The sequence below is a fragment of the Haliotis rubra genome, unplaced genomic scaffold (genome assembly GCF_003918875.1).
Source record: "Haliotis rubra isolate DU_JTF1 unplaced genomic scaffold, ASM391887v1 Scf143, whole genome shotgun sequence".
Classification (NCBI taxonomy): domain Eukaryota; kingdom Metazoa; phylum Mollusca; class Gastropoda; order Lepetellida; family Haliotidae; genus Haliotis; species Haliotis rubra.
This window is the reverse complement of record NW_025765370.1, coordinates 1154527-1174638: the sequence shown is the minus strand read 5'-3', so window position 1 is coordinate 1174638 and position 20112 is coordinate 1154527. Positions and strand designations below refer to the sequence as shown.

Here is a 20112-nt window from a genome sequence, read left to right as displayed (position 1 = left end):
GTAAGAGGCGACTAACGGGATCGGGTGGTCAGGCTTGCTGACTTGGTTGACACATGTCATCGGTTCCCAATGGCGCCGAACCCGTGAAGACCCGGGTTAGAATTGATCTTCAGTAACCCATGCTTTTCGTAAGAGGCGACTAACGGGATCGGGTGGTCATTTACCTTGTTTATACTATATTTTATATGTTCCACTTTTATCGTCATTAATAAAACAAATGTTCTCCAGTTATTAGTAAAAAACTAATTCAACCACAACTGTTATAAAAACGTCCTGTACTTTGTTTATACTATTTCACTTTCAAGATAATTATTCCTTTAGTGTGACGCTGTAAGCAGTTGGATCTTATCAAAACAGGAGAAATGAACAGATTATTATTTGTTTTGTTCTTAACGGATTGTGGGATTAAAAGTCACAAGTCACATGATTGTTTGTTTAACTTGCTTTGAGCTTGACGATATCACACCGATTAATGAACTCATGGGATTATCAGTTAATGCTTTTACTCATATGGCTTCCTTCTAGCAGCTAATATAAGACACGCTGGCCGTAAGACTGTGACTCAAACTCTTCACGGCATTGGCTGGAACATTCGGTTCAATAAAATATGCTGGGACAACTGACTGATGTAGTGCTGTTGCAGATGAAAGTGTTATGATGATATTTTCTGATGTCATGTATTTTACTTGAATGATTACATTAATTTTATAAGTTAGGTTCAAATGTGGTAGTGCTGTTGATGATAATATTGTTATGACTTAAATACATTATCAATACTGACCTGTTTGGAGTTTATAACTTGTTTTCCTACCCAAATATATCACTTTTTTCCATGACTTTTTTTCCTATATTTTTTTTCCTACAACCGAACAAATTACCGTGCCGGGTGCACAGTCTTACACTGCTTGGATGGTGTTGTACAAAACATCAGGCAGAATAAATCATTTATACCCCACCCCATGGAAAAAACAAGCATCCACTGCAGTCAGTGAACCGTGAAGCAGTGGTTCAAATCGACTAGTCAGTACCATGTTAGTGAAATATATGACTGGATTTCAGCATGTTTGGATGCTTTATTTACATGAAGAGAGATTTAAGATATTTTTGCCAAAGTTATGTATTTATATGGTTTTATGAAAAATCTTTCTATGATGTATATTTTGACCCTCTAGATAACAGTGTCTCATAAGCCTGTTAAGGCTTATGAGTATGTAAAACATTATGTGTTTCTTTTATATGTATTTTATATATATGTATTTTAAGATACATTCTGTGTACTATTGTGATGTGGGGTATATGGGGATTTTTGCGTCCGGTTTTATCCACCTAGCCGAAGGCGTCAGTGACAGTTTGCTACTACTTATGATAGGAATCAATTTGACGTTTTGTGTATCCAGTTCTTGTGCATTCTGTTATAGTATATATGTACTGGTGAGGTATTAATAAAAGCAATGTTTTGCTTGTTTACCAAACCAGATTCTCTGAGAATATAAATATGTTTAAACCATATGTTCAAAATTGGAATACAATATGAACATGCACACAATAGCAAAATTGAAAGGCACATCTTGCCAAACAAGGTTTTCAAGAGCATATACGCATACATGTGCACGTCTTGAGAAATGTGAAAGTTCCTATTCCTATCTCAGTAAACAGGGTTGTTCAATCACACATATATACACACCAATTTAGCATGACAAATAAGTTAATGCACGAAAGAGAACTTAACACCATATCGACACCTTATAAAACAATCAATTCGAGATTTCCTTAGAATGTGCAATATGTTGCTGTTTAAAAAACACACCCTCACCAGCACGTGTACATCTCACACCTAACCCAGGGTGATCAATGGATTGTATATATGGAAAGCAAAATACACTTGAAAGTCATTGCTGTTTAACTACAATACACAGGACCAACGGATGGGACACAGCGACTTTTTCGGTGCAAATTGTCGCAGGCGCTTTGCGGAAATTACGTAACTGAACGCAGAGATACACTAAACGTCATCGTTCCGCTCCGTGACCTCGTCTTTGCGAGCTACACTGAAATACTCAACTGAGGTGAAACTCAGAATGATGAAATTGGAAATGTTGAAGAAACCAGGTAAATCAACATGTGGATGACAACACAATAACTTGAAAATCTCTTATGAATTCGTATGACAATGCAATATCTGTTGAGACTATGATAATTTGAACAACGGAGAAAGTTATATGGATATACAACTTCTTTATTATAATGTAAGGGGGGGTTCCCGGGGGGTTCCCAGCAGGCAGAAGTGGGTAACCTGGGATAAGAGGACACACATGCAGGGCAGGTTGTTCCGTGTGTAATATGGTTCAGGGTATTTTGGTTGCCCATAAAATTGACGCTGTGACTTCATTCATTCATTTATTTCATACATATTATCATCATCATCATCATCAATCTCATCATCTCAAAGAACTTATCTCCCCTTATTCACCTCAGCGGAATCTCAGATCCTCCAGTGACTCTCACTTGACCCAACCAAAATCACTAAAATTAAATTTTATTTTTGACAATCAGTTGCAATGTTTCGGTGTATATTCATCGAAGTCATGTTGTCAGCTTTTAAGCTTGTTTAACCAAGGACGACACTCCTGGTGTTTTGTTTCGTGTACGGTAACAATATTTAATGAATGTGGTAGTTTACAATGTAGCGTGTAACAATGGCGAGCGAAACTTAACGCACAGATCGGTGTTGAAAACATTGTTTACATTTCGCCCATGTCATAACAACTTAAGGAAGTAATTGACGTATACTTTGCTATAGGTCTTGGATATTTCTATTGTTGTTATATGGTGTGTCGCCCATTAGTGGACGCGGCCAATGTGCAGTCCTTACACAGGGAACGAATGCTTTAACCACTAGGCTACCTCACCGCACCTTCTCGAAACAGAGTGAGTGAGTTGGGGTTTACGCTGCATTTAGTAAATATTCAGCAGTATCGCGGCAGAAAACAGCAGAAATGGGCTTCACACAATGTACCGTTATGGGGAATCGAACCCGGATCATCGATGTGACGAGCCATCGCCTTAACCACTGGACTAACCAACCGCAACTTCTCGAATTAAATCGAGCTGACATGAACATTGGTAACGTGTCTTTTTGAAAAGTGGGGTTTTTTTCAAACCACGACTCACCAAACAACGTGAGATGACATTTCACAGCACCTGCCTGCGAGGGTCGTAGACTAAATAGAGAGGACACAAAACATTAAATGTTTGCTGTGATGATTTATTTAAATCATTGTATCAACAAGTTGATCGCTAGCTTCATTCTGCGTCCTCTTCCACTGCAGTACTGTACTCTTCCTGCAATCCCGGATCTGAAAGGAGACAATGTACACCAATTAACGCAACCAGTTTCTCTGTTCAGAAAATAGATCGAATCAGTAAATTGCGTATTGGGTGGTCGTTTGGCACAGGGTCCGCTGAGCCTGGTTCTCTCTTTATTATTTTCTTTATTGTCCTTTATCCACATCCCCGTTCAACCAACAACCCCTCCCCTCCGGGCCCATCTTCCTTTAATTCTCAACTACCTCTTTCACTCTGTAAGCAGCATTTAGAAGCTGGTATGATGAAGAGGAACGCTGTTTATGCATAGACACCTTCTTTGTTGCAGTAGGTGCGACGTTACGGTGTAGACCCTAACACCGTTATCTTTTACTCTAATCAAATTCCAATTTTCCATTACCTGAATCCATGGTCAGGAAGTCATCGATGCTTCTCGAGAACTCTTCCAGACTTATGTTCGAGTCTCCTGAAAATATGATTTGTCAATATGCATTCAAGACGTGATACGGATTTACCTTCTCAATTCCCCTCTCACTACCCCCAACCCACCCACCCCCACCCCACCCCAAAAAAAAGAAAGAAAGAGAACAAGAACAATATAAATAATAAATAAATAAATATATATAAACTAAACTAAAAATTAAAAAATGATAATTACTTTAAAGATATAGACATTTATTTAAGTCTTAAAAAAGGCTTGATAAGAGAAAGAATGAAAATATAGCATTTTTACCATTTTCATCAGCAAGTGAAAGTAGAAACTCGGCTTCCCGTCTTTCCATCAATTTCTCAGCTTCTGATTGGTCAATGTTGCCATCCTTGTTCTGATCAAGATCATCGATACTGCGCTTACCTATGGCTCCTGTAATCAAAGAAAGGCATTTGTCAACGGAATGCAGATACACCGCATAACCCAGGTTGGAATCATCTGACAAATACGTACACTTTGTACTCTTCGATGTAACTAAATTATTATTCCTTGGTCACACGATGGTAACACGGTAGTTGCGTCCCATTTTCGCCCCAGGATCCGCTTTTCAATGAAAGGTCAAGGGAATATGACAGGCTTACAGGTACGTGCCGGGAGCATTACTACACGTGATCACATGACATTGTTTTATCTAGATATCACTACACTAGTGCTATTCACAAAACCCCAACATATCTCCATCACATTTTACAAGAATATTTGATTACATTTGGAGTAATTAGCGCCTGCACTTTATTGTTGAAATATACTTCCATTATATTCGGGTGTACAGGGGGGACGACAGGGGTAACCTAGTTCATGGTTAAAGCGTTCGCTCGTCCTGTCGGAGACTCTGGTTCGATTCACTATATGGGTACAACGTGTGAAGCCCAGTTCTGGTGTCCCCGCCATAATATTGCTGAATTATTGCTAAACACGGCGAAAACCTAACTCACTCACATTGGGTATTCTGAGTGTCAGGATGGGGGAAATCTGAGTGGGTGTTGGCATGCGAAGAGTTTGCGGTTTGGGCATGAAACTGACTCAATGTAAACACGTTGATACTGGATATCTATTTGTACAGCCTTGCTAAACTTTCCTAAGTAGGTTGTAAATTTATCATTGACTTTCAGCAGTGCTACGGGGGCAAAGGAACTTTCTATGTTTGTGGATATGTAAAAACACCTGCCCTTAAAAACATATAAAAAGATAGAGTAAAAGAAGAAAACAAATTTGGAGTTTCCTCTAAAAGGTACCTTAATATTTTGTTTTGTGGATAATGTTTTTAAAATGGTTTTGTCGTTAAACCTCTTGTAACTATTTTATCTGGTATTTATTTTAAACGGGCGTTGGACCAAACGCATCGATTGTATGCATAACGTAGTTTTGGAATGAACAAGAAACTTTCATTGCGTTCATCATACTGTATGTAGCCTTATTGTTCTTCGTGATTGTTACACTTTCCATTTCAACAAAATGTAGCTGGAAGTCTGACGATATAAGAGCATATATTTCTGCACTCACCGACTATTCTGTGGATTGTGCTTTGATTCCTCCTGTAAAATCTGTAAGCGCGTCTCACGACACGACCAATTCTACGAAAAAATCCTCCCCTCCTCCTTCTCCTTCTTCTCCTCCCCCAGGCGTCGGAATCCGGCAACAGCACCAGGGCCACAAGCAGGAGGACAAGGAACAGACGCATCCTGATCAGCTACGAACATACAAAGATCATTCTGCATATTACAATTACAGTCACCAGTGGAACAAACTACTGACATTTTATTGTATTTGTCTCGGCCTTTCGAAAACAAAAAGATCATATCATTCATAGAAGAAAACCTTTTAGAAATTGTGGCTAGAATGTTCAAAGGATGTCTCATGAGAGAGAGAGAGAGAAAGATGCTCTTGAAAACATGGGTTTTCAAGCAGAATTTGAAACCTGTAAATCGCTTTTCACGGCGTGCATGTCTGGAAATCAAATATGGGGTGTTTCCTCGGAGAGCTGAATTTCAAATATTGCATAAACATGGTCATGAGTATCTGAGCCGTTTCTCCTCAGTTCATCAACGATCACTCCTATAGCTGATAACTTTGCTAAATGTTTTATGAATAACGCAAGTTCTTCGAATGCACGTCTTATAATTCCAACCTCAGCCAGTTCTCCCCATCTTTCGATTGCAGATTCCAGCCAAGGCAAGTTCCTCCCTCTTTCAATCCCAACCAAGGCTGGTTCTTCCCCTCTTTTGATTCCAACCAAGGCTGGTTCTTCCCCCTTTTGAGTCCAACCAAGGCTGGTTCTTCCCCCTTTGAGTCCAACCAAGGCTGGTTCTTCCCCCTTTTGATTACAACCAAGGCTGGTTCTTCCCCCTTTGAGTCCAACCAAGGCTGGTTCTTTTCCTCTTTTGATTACAACCAAGGCTGGTTCTTCCCCCTTTTGATTACAACCAAGGCTGGTTCTTCCCCTTTTGAGTCCAACCAAGGCTGGTTCTTCCCTCTTTTGATTCCAACCAAGGCTGGTTCTTCCCCCTTTTGAGTTACAACCAAGGCTGGTTCTTCCCCTTTGAGTCCAACCAAGGCTGGTTCTTCCCCTCTTTTGAGTCCAACCAAGGCTGGTTCTTTTCCTCTTTTGAGTCCAACCAAGGCCAGTTCTTCCTCTTTTGAGTCCAACCAAGGCTGGTTCTCCCCCTCTTTTGATTCCAACCAATTTGCAAGGCCGGTTTTATACCTCTTTCAATCCCGTCTAAGGTTGGTTCTTCTCCTCTTTTGATTCCAACCAGGGCCAGTCCTTCCCCTAATTTGACTCCAACCAAGGCCGGTTCCTCCCCAAACAACGAGAGAATGAAATATATGACCACCATTTCTTCTACTATCTATCATTGGTGGCAATAATGGCGTCATAACTGAATAACTTACATGCAACATATGTGAACATTTATGCATTATTCGGGGTATAAGATGCATGTACATTCATGAAAATCCAAGACAACTCAAATTCAGATGTACATATATTGCATAACAGGGGAGGATACAGCTTATTGAGAGGGGGGGGTGCTCACTCTTGAGAAAGTGGGGGTGCACACTTCATTTTCACGAGAGAATTTCAATAGTCATTTCATGAACTTAACGCCGCATACAGCAATATCTATATTCTACTCAGCAATAGATGTATGGTGGAGGTAAGTAAATAATTGAGTCTGGACCAGACAATCCAGTTATCAACATCATGAGCATCTATTTAATTGATTTTGTATCGGAACAGCTATTATCATTCAAGAAAATTATGCAGTTAATTATCAAGAAGTTTGTTATTTTCGTCCCATTTTTTCAAACAATCGGATTCCGGTTAACACTACGATTTAATTTAAAGTTTTCATATATATATATATATATATATATATCTAACAAATCCTGCATCAGAACATTTAACGAAAACAGTATCACAAAAACGCTACTTACCCAAAGCAGACAGATGAACAAGTATCTGCAGATTGGGGATACACAGGTTATATTTATACAGCTTTACATGAAAAACGTGTGAAGAGAACAGTACAAACACCTCAAAACAACGATGATATCTTAGGGACAGTAGAACGTCCTCTGATTGGTGGATTTGTTGGGTATCTCTGACATCACAGAACAGCTGGGAGAAGGATGTCAGGACTAATTTTGATGTATCGCCCTTGCAGGCGTGATAACGGTTTGTGGTGTTAAAGCGTATTAAGTTTGACCACACTTTCAACACTAGATTACGAGATATGAACTTTCCCATCCTGTATGGGTGACAACTTTGATGATAGTTACGCTCTGTTTTACGCAGTCGATAGCAACAGCTGTACTCGAGTGCATACTTTGTTAATGTGACAATAATAATAATTATGATAATAATCCAACCGCCTGGATGAATTCTGCTGGTCTTAAATGTGAAACTGAGAACTTTCTGTTTGCTTCTGACTTCCCACACGCAATCCCCAAATTGTGATTCTTAAACAAAATATCAATGTGAAATGTCGACTTTGCTATGAATGTACAGAGACTGTCCACACCTTGTTAGTGGATGCCCTTCCTTGGCACACACAGCATATCATAGCTCCCGTTTGACAAGTTCTTGGTGGGTTCGACTAGGCAGCGTTTCCTGGGAGAAATCCCATTCGCTGTCCGGGCTGCGTGTAGAGGGGACAAGCGCCCTGAGCTGATGATGAGCCTTACCAGCCTGACTGTGCCAGCATCACCCTGTTAATGCATTTTAATGTGGACTAGTCTATGTTAGTATGGATGAATGCATGTGAGTGTGTGTTAGTGCATTTTAATGTGGGCTAGTCTATGTTAGTATGGATGAATGCATGTTAGTGTGTGCTAGTGCATTTTAATGTGGGCTAGTCTATGTTAGTATCGATGAATGCATGTTAGTGTGTTAGTGCATTTTAATGTGGGTTAGTCTATGTTATAGTATTAGTTAGGAGAAGATATATGCATGAACAACTTCTTAATTTAACACGTCACAATTTAATTCTGGACTCACAAAAGTCTAGAAACTCTCCGCACTGTGGGCACTTTCTGACAAGAGATTTGACCAAATTAAACATGCAAATGTTATGAATATATGCCAAGGATTAAAAAACGGCAAAAAAATTGTTCGAAAACTTTAAATTTAAACTCGCTCGCCCATGGGCGAGAATGTTTAATTTCGCTCAGAATTCATGTTTAAGATGTTGTAAATGAATGAGTGTATACTTATGAGTATCGTGAAACAAAATTCAACACATATTCAGCTAATTTAGAGCGATATTAAAAAATCTCGTCCATGGGCGAAAAATATGTTGGCCCATGGGCGAGAATATTTACTTTTACTCAAAATACATGTTTTTCCATGTTTTGGAGGTTGTAAATGAATGAGTGTATACTTATGAGTATCATGAAACAAAATTCAACACATATTGACTTAATTCAGCTAATTTAGAGCGATATTAAAAAATCTCGTCCATGGGCGAAAAATATGTTGGCCCATGGGCGAGAATATTTACTTTTACTCAAAATACATGTTTTTCCATGCTTAGGAGGTTGTAAATGAATGGGTGTGTGTTTATAAGCATCATGACACGAATTTTAACTCATTTTTGACTTAATTCAGCTAATTTAGAGTGATGTTAAAAAATCTGCATTATTTACGGTAGCATGGATTAGCTAATAGTGCATTGCCGGGAGACCCACATTCACACGATCACTCAACCATACCCATGCCAGTTGAGCCAAACCATTTTCTACTCTTGTTTTCTTAAAAGTGGCTTTCCCTGGCTATAACTGTCAGCACATCCCAAGCCGACCATCTGTCATTAATTACCTGTCATGAGCTATTAGTTGTATTGAAAGCTCTCGCCTGTTGTTTCATTACTTTAATAGACCGATCCAGTCCCGGCCGATAAGCCCCGCCCACTTCGTTTTTGACGTCAGGGGGGGGACAACCACTGACTAATCACAATGGCGTCACCGCCGGCGAAACGTACGTGATTGAGAACGTTGTTGATGAATTATGCTTGTGGTACTTTGGTATCCGTCGTTTTGAATGATATTTAAAGAGGCAAGTTATAGGTATGTGATTTTTAATATCTTTTAGTTGGCAGATTGCAATTGGCGAGTGAAAATGAGTTACATGCCCGATGAAAAATCGTCTCGGACAGCTGCTGAGAATAGGAAGCGTATTTTCTTTCGAATCAATTAATCGATCTAGCAATTCACCTCCGTCAAAGATATCAGCAGGGGAAGGGTAACTGAATTTTGTTTCTTGGATTTTCCCCAAAAATAATGTCCATCCTAATTTTATAAAAAACCATGAACACATCGACATGTTCATGTTGCAGATCGTTTCGGTATCTAGATCTATAAATAGATTGTCAACGTTGCGCGTGGCGCCTTTACTTATCCGTTGGCGTTGTTCAAACGTAGTTAAATAATCTGAAAACATTGGTGTCTATGTTTTAATGAATGAAATAAATGGTAAATAAAAAGCAGAAAATATTTCTCGTTTACTACCTTGTGCACCTTATTTGTCTGTATATAATTAATGTAAACAAATCAGTCACAGTGCGCAACTTAGTGAACTTATTTGGAAATCTGGAAAATGTGATTGGGCTTGAAAACAGTATGTTCAGCAGCTGATCTGCAGCAATTCTCAGTAAAGTTTCCCTCTTCAAAATCTGTACGCCATCCTAAAATGACACTGAATATAAGGAAATCCATTTTTTAAAACCATCCTTTCCATTTTATTTTTCTATACAATGTATGTAGTTTGTTGTGGAATCCTAACTTACATACAAACTTCCTCAATACTGGACTTCATGAACTACCAGCGTTTATGTACAGGTATGTTACAGCACCAGAACACAAAGAAGATCCAAGATTGCACCTACTAGCAGACCCATCTTCCAGAAATAGGAAACCTGTGATGCAAAATCTTTGAACAGAGGATCCACTAGCTGTTATCCGAACAATTAACTAGCATTGAAATAGAATGTTACACAAAATACAAAAATATTGGGTTTTTTCTTCAGAGATATTTAACTGCTATAACTACTAGTGCAAATAAGGTGCAAAGAATATATCCAAAGTTCAAAGCTTTTTGTCAATACAAATACATATCGACATTATTGCTTCTTAAACAATTATAATCTTTGTTTTATTAGATCTGAGACTATAACCCTAGAGGACATTTCTAAATTTTGATCTATTTCCTTTTCTGAGATACTTACTAGTGTCATAAAAATTATAGTAAGGTTGATTCAAAATTTGGTAAAATTCATAGCAAAAGTTTAGGAAAACACACATGAAAAGCGTTCACCTCCTACAAACCAGTGTGCAGTTTAATATGAAGCTCAGTTTCCAAATAACCATCAACAAACCTTGAACAATTTGTCCAAAACCAACAACTTAATAAACACTAGCTTTGGCTCAGTCTTCAAATATTAGTAACCTCCTCAAAAACTGATGATTTATGAGAAAAATTACATCAAATCTGGGTTAAATATATGTTTCAATATTTATTCCATTACATTAAAAATCAACTAAGATTTTTGTAAGTTATTCTGTTCCAGGACTGGATAATGCCTGACCAGGATGTGACCAAAAAGTAGGGTTGCTTTTTCAAATTCTCTGGATGTTGAAATAACTTTGACGAGTTATGATACTAGCAATCACTTTCAGAATTATCTTATTAGTAAATGTATTATTCAAAAAACATATAAAAGCAGGAGCCAACAAACTAAGTTTCGCTGGCAGATTGTTTACATTGTGTCACGGCTTTCTCGACCGTCTCATTTGAGCTTTATGGTGTACCAACTCAATGCCCAGTAGGGACTAAACACGTTAAGCAAAAACAATTTTGTAGTTACAAGAATTGTCCGTGTTTATAACCCTTGCAAAGTCTTAAACTGCTATTTGTTGTCATCAATTGGTAATGATATTGCACATGTGCAAAAGTGTGGAAATTCGGGCAAATTCTCATCTGCAGGCAGACGAAGGTTTCGTGAACGATTGTGCAGACATTTAACTGATCGTCGCGCTCCTTGATCCGCCTCAATTCCTTTTGTCTTCACCATAATGGTTTTGGTAAAGGTACACATCAAATCGCAGCAATATGTAATAGATATAGCGAGTGTAAATGGCATAATTCGAAGCACATCGCTTCGGAGGCATCGTTTGACCCCAGAAATAAGTCTGACAAATCCACACAGCGCGCCCGGTCTGCTGATTGGCCAAAATTGACGCATGCGCCAGTTTTGATTGACAGACTTGATCGGTCTATTGTTTCACGGATAGGTATGTAGTCACTCCAAATTCACCATATGTGCGTGACTGTCCTCTCCCACGTCCGCGCCCACCTCTCAACCTAGCAATCTCGATCCACTTTCTGCTCACTATCAAGACATCTATAACTTCACCTCTCTCTCCATCCACCTGTCTTCTCAGAGGTCCGCGCGCCTCTCTATTCCTTCATTATTTCACACCAACTATACCTCCCAACAACTACTGTCTCCTCCGAGGTCCGCGCGCCCCCAGCCACCACCGACCCCGCCACCTCTCAAGCACCCACCTTAACAAAACTCCATGGTCAAGGCCGCCCATAGCCCCTCAGTCAAGGCCACTCAACCAATCTTGTACTACACTCGCTCAGCCTGCCTTGCCCCCCTCCCTTCTCAATGCTCCCATACCACCCCTCACCCCACCCACCCTAGAAGGACTTATATGGTCCCTTCATACGTTGGCGATTGTGCACAAATTTAGCCATCACCTACAAACACAAGTATCCTTCTATTATAAACCGGGTATATCTAAATTTACTTCAAATGTTTTGAGATTTACCTACCCTCTCAAGAAGACCAAACTGTGAAACCCGTGAAGGTGCAGGTTAGAATTGGCCTTCAGTAACCCATGCTTATCGTAAGAGGCGACTAACGGGATCGGGTGGTCAGGCTTGCTGACTTGGTTGACACATGTCATCGGTTCCCAATGGCGCCGAATCCGTGAAGATCCGGGTTAGAATTGATCTTCAGTAACCCATGCTTTTCGTAAGAGGCGACTAACGGGATCGGGTGGTCATTTACCTTGTTTATACTATATTTTATATGTTCCACTTTTATCGTCATTAATAAAACAAATGTTCTCCAGTTATTAGTAAAAAACTAATTCAACCACAACTGTTATAAAAACGTCCTGTACTTTGTTTATACTATTTCACTTTCAAGATAATTATTCCTTTAGTGTGACGCTGTAAGCAGTTGGATCTTATCAAAACAGGAGAAATGAACAGATTATTATTTGTTTTGTTCTTAACGGATTGTGGGATTAAAAGTCACAAGTCACATGATTGTTTGTTTAACTTGCTTTGAGCTTGACGATATCACACCGATTAATGAACTCATGGGATTATCAGTTAATGCTTTTACTCAAATGGCTTCCTTCTAGCAGCTAATATAAGACACGCTGGCCGTAAGACTGTGACTCAAACTCTCCACGGCATTGGCTGGAACATTCGGTTAAATAAAATATGCTGGGACAACTGACTGATGTAGTGCTGTTGCAGATGAAAGTGTTATGATGATATTTTCTGATGTCATGTATTTTACTTGAATGATTACATTAATTTTATAAGTTAGGTTCAAATGTGGTAGTGCTGTTGATGATAATATTGTTATGACTTAAATACATTATCAATACTGACCTGTTTGGAGTTTATAACTTGTTTTCCTACCCAAATATATCACTTTTTTCCATGACTTTTTTCCTATATTTTTTTCCTACAACCGAACAAATTACCGTGCCGGGTGCACAGTCTTACACTGCTTGGATGGTGTTGTACAAAACATCAGGCAGAATAAATCATTTATACCCCACCCCATGGAAAAAACATGCATCCACTGCAGTCAGTGAACCGTGAAGCAGTGGTTCAAATCGACTAGTCAGTACCATGTTAGTGAAATATATGACTGGATTTCAGCATGTTTGGATGCTTTATTTACATGAAGAGAGATTTAAGATATTTTGCCAAAGTTATGTATTTATATGGTTTTATGAAAAATCTTTCTATGATGTATATTTTGACCCTCTAGATAACAGTGTCTCATAAGCCTGTTAAGGCTTATGAGTATGTAAATGTATTTTATGTGTTTCTTTTATATGTATTTTATATATATGTATTTTCTGTAAGATACATTCTGTGTACTATTGTGATGTGGGGTATATGGGGATTTTTGCGTCCGGTTTTATCCACCTAGCCGAAGGCGTCAGTGACAGTTTGCTACTACTTATGATAGGAATCAATTTGACGTTTTGTGTATCCAGTTCTTGTGCATTCTGTTATAGTATATATGTACTGGTGAGGTATTAATAAAAGCAATGTTTTGCTTGTTTACCAAACCAGATTCTCTGAGAATATAAATATGTTTAAACCATATGTTCAAAATTGGAATACAATATGAACATGCACACAATAGCAAAATTGAAAGGCACATCTTGCCAAACAAGGTTTTCAAGAGCATATACGCATACATGTGCACGTCTTGAGAAATGTGAAAGTTCCTATTCCTATCTCAGTAAACAGGGTTGTTCAATCACACATATATACACACCAATTTAGCATGACAAATAAGTTAATGCACATAAGAGAACTTAACACCATATCTACACCTTATAAAACAATCAATTAGATATTTCCTTAGAATGTGCAATATGTTGCTGTTTAAAAAACACACTCTCACTAGCACCTGTACATCTCACACCTAACCCAGGGTGATCAATGGATTGTATATATGGAAAGCAAAATACACTTGAAAGTCATTGCTGTTTAACTCCAATACACAGGACCAACGGATGGGACACAGCGACTTTTTCGGTGCAAATTGTCGCAGGCGCTTTGCGGAAATTACGTAACTGAACGCAGAGATACACTAAACGTCATCGTTCCGCTCCGTGACCTCGTCTTTGCGAGCTACACTGAAATACTCAACTGAGGTGAAACTCAGAATGATGAAATTGGAAATGAGGAAGAAACCAGGTAAATCAACATGTGGATGACAACACAATAACTTGAAAATCTCTTATGAATTCGTATGACAATGCAATATCTGTTGAGACTATGATAATTTGAACAACGGAGAAAGTTATATGGATATACAACTTCTTTATTATAATGTAAGGGTGTGTTCCCGGGGGGTTCCCAGCAGGCAGAAGTGGGTAACCTGGGATAAGAGGACACACATGCAGGGCAGGTTGTTCCGTGTGTAATATGGTCCAGGGTATTTTGGCTGCCCATAAAATTGACGCTGTGACTTCATTCATTCATTTATTTCAACATATTATCATCATCATCATCATCATCAATCATCATCAATCTCATCAACAGTATTATGAAATACAACCATTAGGCAATATTAGCACTACCTTCATGCTACAAACATACATTATTACAAAATATCACATTGTACACAATATCACAAGCACACATCATTATTCATAGTCCCACAAGGTGAGACACACCGTAAGCAAGTAGAGATCTCGACACCATCTTGCAGCAGTCTATCCTCGCGGTCTAGCCGTTCTTCAAGCTGGCGATATTTGTTCTTCTTAGGTCTCACACAACCACCCCCCTGCAACTGCATCAATGTTATTTCTGTGTAGTTGTGTTGTGACCTTATCAAATTGATATGTCAACGAGATAAGTGATGTGTTCAGTTTAAACATAACATCAATCATTAATTTAATCACTCACTCGTGTTAGTGTCAGTTCAGGTGAACTGTGGTCACCAGCTCAGGGGTGAACTAAGGGGTAACTAAAAAGTCTATCACCTGTTGTTTCAAGAGATTAGAATGGTTCAGTGACCTGAAACCTTTAAAAAATATCTGCTGGCAAACTGGGGACACCCCGTTTCGCCGTAGCTGCTAAAACCGTTATCAAGCAAGTGATGTCTAGTGGGTAGTCCCGTAAATTAGACTTTTGGGTCGAGGTAAAAATCCTTGGATGTTTGATGTTGTGACGACGGGGTGTCCTCCCGAATAGGTGTCCTCCCATTTGTGAGAACTCCCAGTTGTGAGACACATTAATTAATGGTTCAGTGCACACAGGTGGTGCTTCCCCATCCCTACGATGAAAGTGGGAACAGCCCTGTTTTCAATAAATACTAAATTACTGAAAAAGATTATCCCGAACTGCATACAGATCAACACTCTCAACTGTCTTAACGACATGGTTTCTTAAATACCAAGAGACCACAACCACGGACCTGTACATAACGAGGTCAAGGTAAATCTTTTCGGCTGTAGCAAAAACATTGACAATTTATAAAAAGATAAAAAGGTAAAAGCAAACTCAATCTTGAATATATTGTGTATTCCTCATTGCCTAATGTACAGACTACATATTAATACTATGGATATGTTAATGTATAGTTTAAACATGTTTTCATAATGAAATGGAGAGGTATTCAAATAAGCCATTACGGCTTGTTTACCAATCCTAGTTCAATTTAGTTTGAATAAAATATGTTTACACTAACATGTTTTCTTCAAGTAATCATGGCGGGATTGGCAAACAAGCATAAACATGCATATCAATGCCGATCCATAACAATAATACAATTACATAGATAGTGATGAACACTGTGTGCAAATCATAATGGAAATCCACAAGGGCAATATTAAAAATATTGCATGCAACTTACTCTCTGGTGTCCTCCGATCAGTTAGACGTCCCATTTGTCAGACACGTTAAATCAACAAAAGCTATGGTTGGTTGCACTCGGGTACACTGCACTGTTACCTTTATTGGGTAATTGATTGATCCAAAGTTATGTGCATAAGAATATATTAAGCAATATAATTAATAGGGCTGTAATGAATTGCAATTATTCCGAAAACAATTGATCGATGGTAGAAATGAAAAACTATCGATGCATCGATAGTATGTGTGACTATCGATAGTTTAGTGATGGTTATTTATTCTTATTACATATTTGTGTTGTTTTGATTTTTTAAATTGTTTAGGTGCAAACTTGCAGCTTCATTGAGTTTATGTTTTAACTGTTTACTCGATCTTGGTTTCAAGTTTCTTGTCAGCTATTCATAGGGGGAGCAGAGGAAGCCCAACAGCCCGTCGTATCCACCTCTGTACCTCTGGGAGTAACTCAATTAATTACATGGGAAATCTATAATCCTGTTTTGATGAACATTATGAACACAAAGTGGGAGAAGTCATGCTCCTGATTTGATCAAAGTGAGCATTATGAACACAAACTGTGAAAAGCCGAAGTCAATAAACATTAGTATTCTGTCGTTTTTCTTTTATCTAAAGTTAATCAAGAGGTCCCACGCACTTGGCAGGTATACACCTTGATCACGATTCAGTGCTGGTTTATGTCTCCTCCGGGCAAATGGAAGAGGATCTAGCAATGGAAGCCCCAACCCTAGAGGATGTGTATACCAAATACCATGCAGCTGTGGCAATCAATATATTGGCGAGACTCTCAGGCCCATTAACACCCGGGTTGCTGAACACAAGTCGTCAGTATGCAAACAAAATGATAAGTCAGCTATATCGGAGCACAAGGCAAATAACCCAAGTCATGTAATCATGTGGAATGATATCAGGGTGCTTTCGAGAAATAACAACGACTGGCGTCGGAGAAAACTACAGGAGGCTGTGGAGATAAGGAGACATAAACCAGCAATGAATAGTGATCAAGGTGTATACCTGCCAGGTGCGTGGGACCTCTTGATTAACTTTAGATAAAAGAAAAACGAGTCAACTATTCTTTTTGGAAAGCCTGCTATCAAGTAACTTTTGTGTAATTAGCAGTTGTTGTGTATTGACAATTCAACTTTCAACTCTATTATTTAGCATGAATTTTCATCATTATGTAATTAACTCTTCAAACTCACTTATACAGTACTCTCCCTAGTGTACTGTGATGTCACTTGCATTGTGACGTCATAACTCAGTTATGACGTCATAGTGACGACGTCATAGTCCTAACTGCCAGTTCACCTGATGAAGGGACCTGGAATGGTCTCGAAACGTCGTGAGAGAAATTAAAGAAGAAGTTTAATCCATAAAAATATCTTGGACATCAATGTACAACTTCTAAATGCCACTGAAAGACATCATTAGTATTCTGATCAAAGTATTTATGCACAAACAGTAACAAACTCATAATTAGTGTTAAAATATACCACTAACCACTAATATGAAAGGTCTACTCCCATTTGTGAGAACTCCCAGTTGTGAGACTCCCAGTGATGAGACAGTGGAGTAGGTAATTAACAACGAAAGCACACGATACTCCCCAGTCTGATAGAATGGATTCACCTTAGCTGATTACTGATTTGATATGTAACTGAATCTTGTGGAGGTAACCTAATGAAACTTTAAAAGACAAATTGTTTAACATACTCTGGTAAATGTCTTTAATAATTAGGTAACTTCGTGATCAAAGAGTAATTAATTTACCTACTCAGATTTATTCCGTCTCCGAAACTACAAGCTATAGTTTAAGAAATAACTCTGAAATAACTCTGAAATTTACAGTCGAAATGCCCCTTATGCCAAACCCTTTCTACCTGACACAATAAATTTATGGAATGCCCTACCAAATTCCAAAGAGTCATGCAGTCTCAAAGAATTTTTAAACCTAATTACAAAAAACCGAAAACAAGATTTATATTGATCTTAATTATGGCTCTTGTTTTTGTCAAATCGTTCACTGCTGCCTCAGGCTCGGATATAGCGACACAAACGCCGATAAGTATAACAGACATTTAATAGACATGTTGCTATTGTGGATGACAACTACCCGTTATAACCTGGATAATATTTTGAACGGAAACAAAGAATTCACTCCTTGTGTACACCTGAAAATAGTTGAATCCGTCCATGATTATATCATCAAGACACAACCTTCAAATTTTCACAGGGAAATACTGAAATTAACTCAAAAACCTTCTCGTGATTGATTTATATTCCTACAATAGCTCGTTAGACACACACAACTTTAAGTCTCTAATTGTGACTACTTAGCAAATAGTTGTATTTGATGTAATCTGTATATATATATACATATGTACTTAACAATATATTTCATTTTATATTTTATGTTGCATGGGAGCGGTGTTAACATAAGCAGTAATACTTCACCAATCCCAGTTCTCACAAATGAGAGGACACCATGTGAACACATCTCGTTAGTCTATGGGACAGGTCTATTACGTCAGTGGGTAAAACTAGGTTGTAATCACAGTCACGCCTGATTGATCCAAAGTTGTCTGATAATTGGCGTGTCTGACAAATGGGATGTCTAACTTATGAGAGCAAAAACATGCATGGAATAAATTTGCAGGTGTTTAAAGCAGCGAACAGGCAATTGGAGACACCCTTCTTCAGCTCGGTTAAATGTGTGTTTAGCAATAATAAATCCTAAATAAAAGAAAACCCAACTTGCTTATATGTACAGGACGTACAGGAGGAGCTATCGGGGTAGGTTTGTATGTTGAGGTATAATATCTTCTTATAAGTTTTCATTACTATCAATGCGTCCCACTAATGTCCATCTCGTTAAACAACACAATAAAAATACAATTATCATAATAGACTCACTCAGCGGGCCCCAGCCCTTAAAACACCAAAATAACCAATCGAAATAAATAAATGACATACTTAAAAGTACCAAGAATCTGCACGCCTCAGGTAAAAAGGTACAGTGCAAAAGTGGCAGAACCGGCAAAATAGTGCCAATCTTACTCTGCTCAATAAATCAGAATGGTCTCAGTGTTAGCATTGCCATCTTGTGTGTACTTTGCATGTTTATGTATGTGGAATTGCTTCATTTTTCTATTTAAATAGGGGTTTGGGGGACGTGGGGGATGGTACTCCCTAAAACCTCGGGCGAAGAAAAGCCGTGACGGGCAAACGGGAATTACAAAAAATGATCACAAAATCTTAAAACGAAACGTGCGAACCTGGGTAGGTACACCTCGCAAGTGTGGGGTTGCCGACGATAGAATTTATTCAACAATGAATACTATGACGACATACCGAGTGTCATGTAGAATAAAAACACTGTTGTGATGCTTTTTTTTTCCTTTGTGAGAAGGTTTGACAAGGCCTTAGGCTCCGGAGTGGTGACGTGTGACGTCCTGGGCAGGAAGTGAAAGTGTATTGACTTATTTCCTTAATTACCCAGTTGGGGATCCCTAATTGACCTCTATTTGTTCTGAAGCAGCATAGACTATTTATTATATTTGGAAGTAGTTATTGGCGAATGTCAATCGGATTGACAAGACATATTTCAATACAGTTAAAGCTCTCACAAAACTGTTTATGTTACAAGAATTACAAATGAAAAGTAATATTTCATATTCAACAATTTCTTAATTTTGACTGTTCCGACGGGTATGTTTTGATATTATCTGTGCGTACACGCATACCATTGAGGAGCCACATTTCCACTGAGTTATTTCGCGTGATGTACGTTAACAAATTAATAAATAAGCTACTGTACTGATGCTTATCTTGCTGTGATTTTTATTCTGTTTCATGAATCACTGTATCATTGAAGCAGCATGTCAGATACAGTTTCCAACACAAGGTAGTACCTTTGTGTTGTTCTGTGAAGCCATACACGTCGTCATATGAGCGAAATATTCTCAAACACGACGTTAAACCCAATTTCACCTCACCTGTGAAGCCATATCACATACAAATGATAGAACTCTGGATCATTCGCAGATTGTTGCAAAGCGGCATTTTTGACAATATTATCAGTCATCACTCGATCCTGAAC

At 38.5% G+C, this 20112-nt stretch overlaps 1 protein-coding gene across 1 annotated transcript; it reads right to left on the bottom strand.

Moving 5' to 3' along the window:
* Positions 1-3249: 3249 nt before the first annotated feature.
* LOC124269225 lies at positions 3250-20112 on the bottom strand. Its single transcript, XM_046704241.1, has 5 exons — positions 20042-20112; positions 5318-5337; positions 4058-4186; positions 3725-3790; positions 3250-3356 (listed from the first exon to the last, which is right to left on the bottom strand). Exons 1-5 carry the CDS (start codon positions 20095-20097, stop codon positions 3304-3306), a joined length of 324 nt encoding a protein of 107 aa, XP_046560197.1. The 5' UTR covers positions 20098-20112; the 3' UTR covers positions 3250-3303.

Bases quoted from the DNA above. Each gene is read 5' to 3' on its own strand.
- LOC124269225 (XM_046704241.1), bottom strand. From the start codon at position 20,097: ATGACTGATAATATTGTCAAAAATGCCGCTTTGCAACAATCTGCGAAT. The intron at 5,338-20,041 runs GTTCTATCATTT...GAGGAATCAAAG, and splicing joins CAATCTGCGAATGATCCAGA to CACAATCCACAGAATAGTCG. The intron at 3,791-4,057 runs GTAAAAATGCTA...TCATATTTTCAG, and splicing joins TTCACTTGCTGATGAAAATG to GAGACTCGAACATAAGTCTG.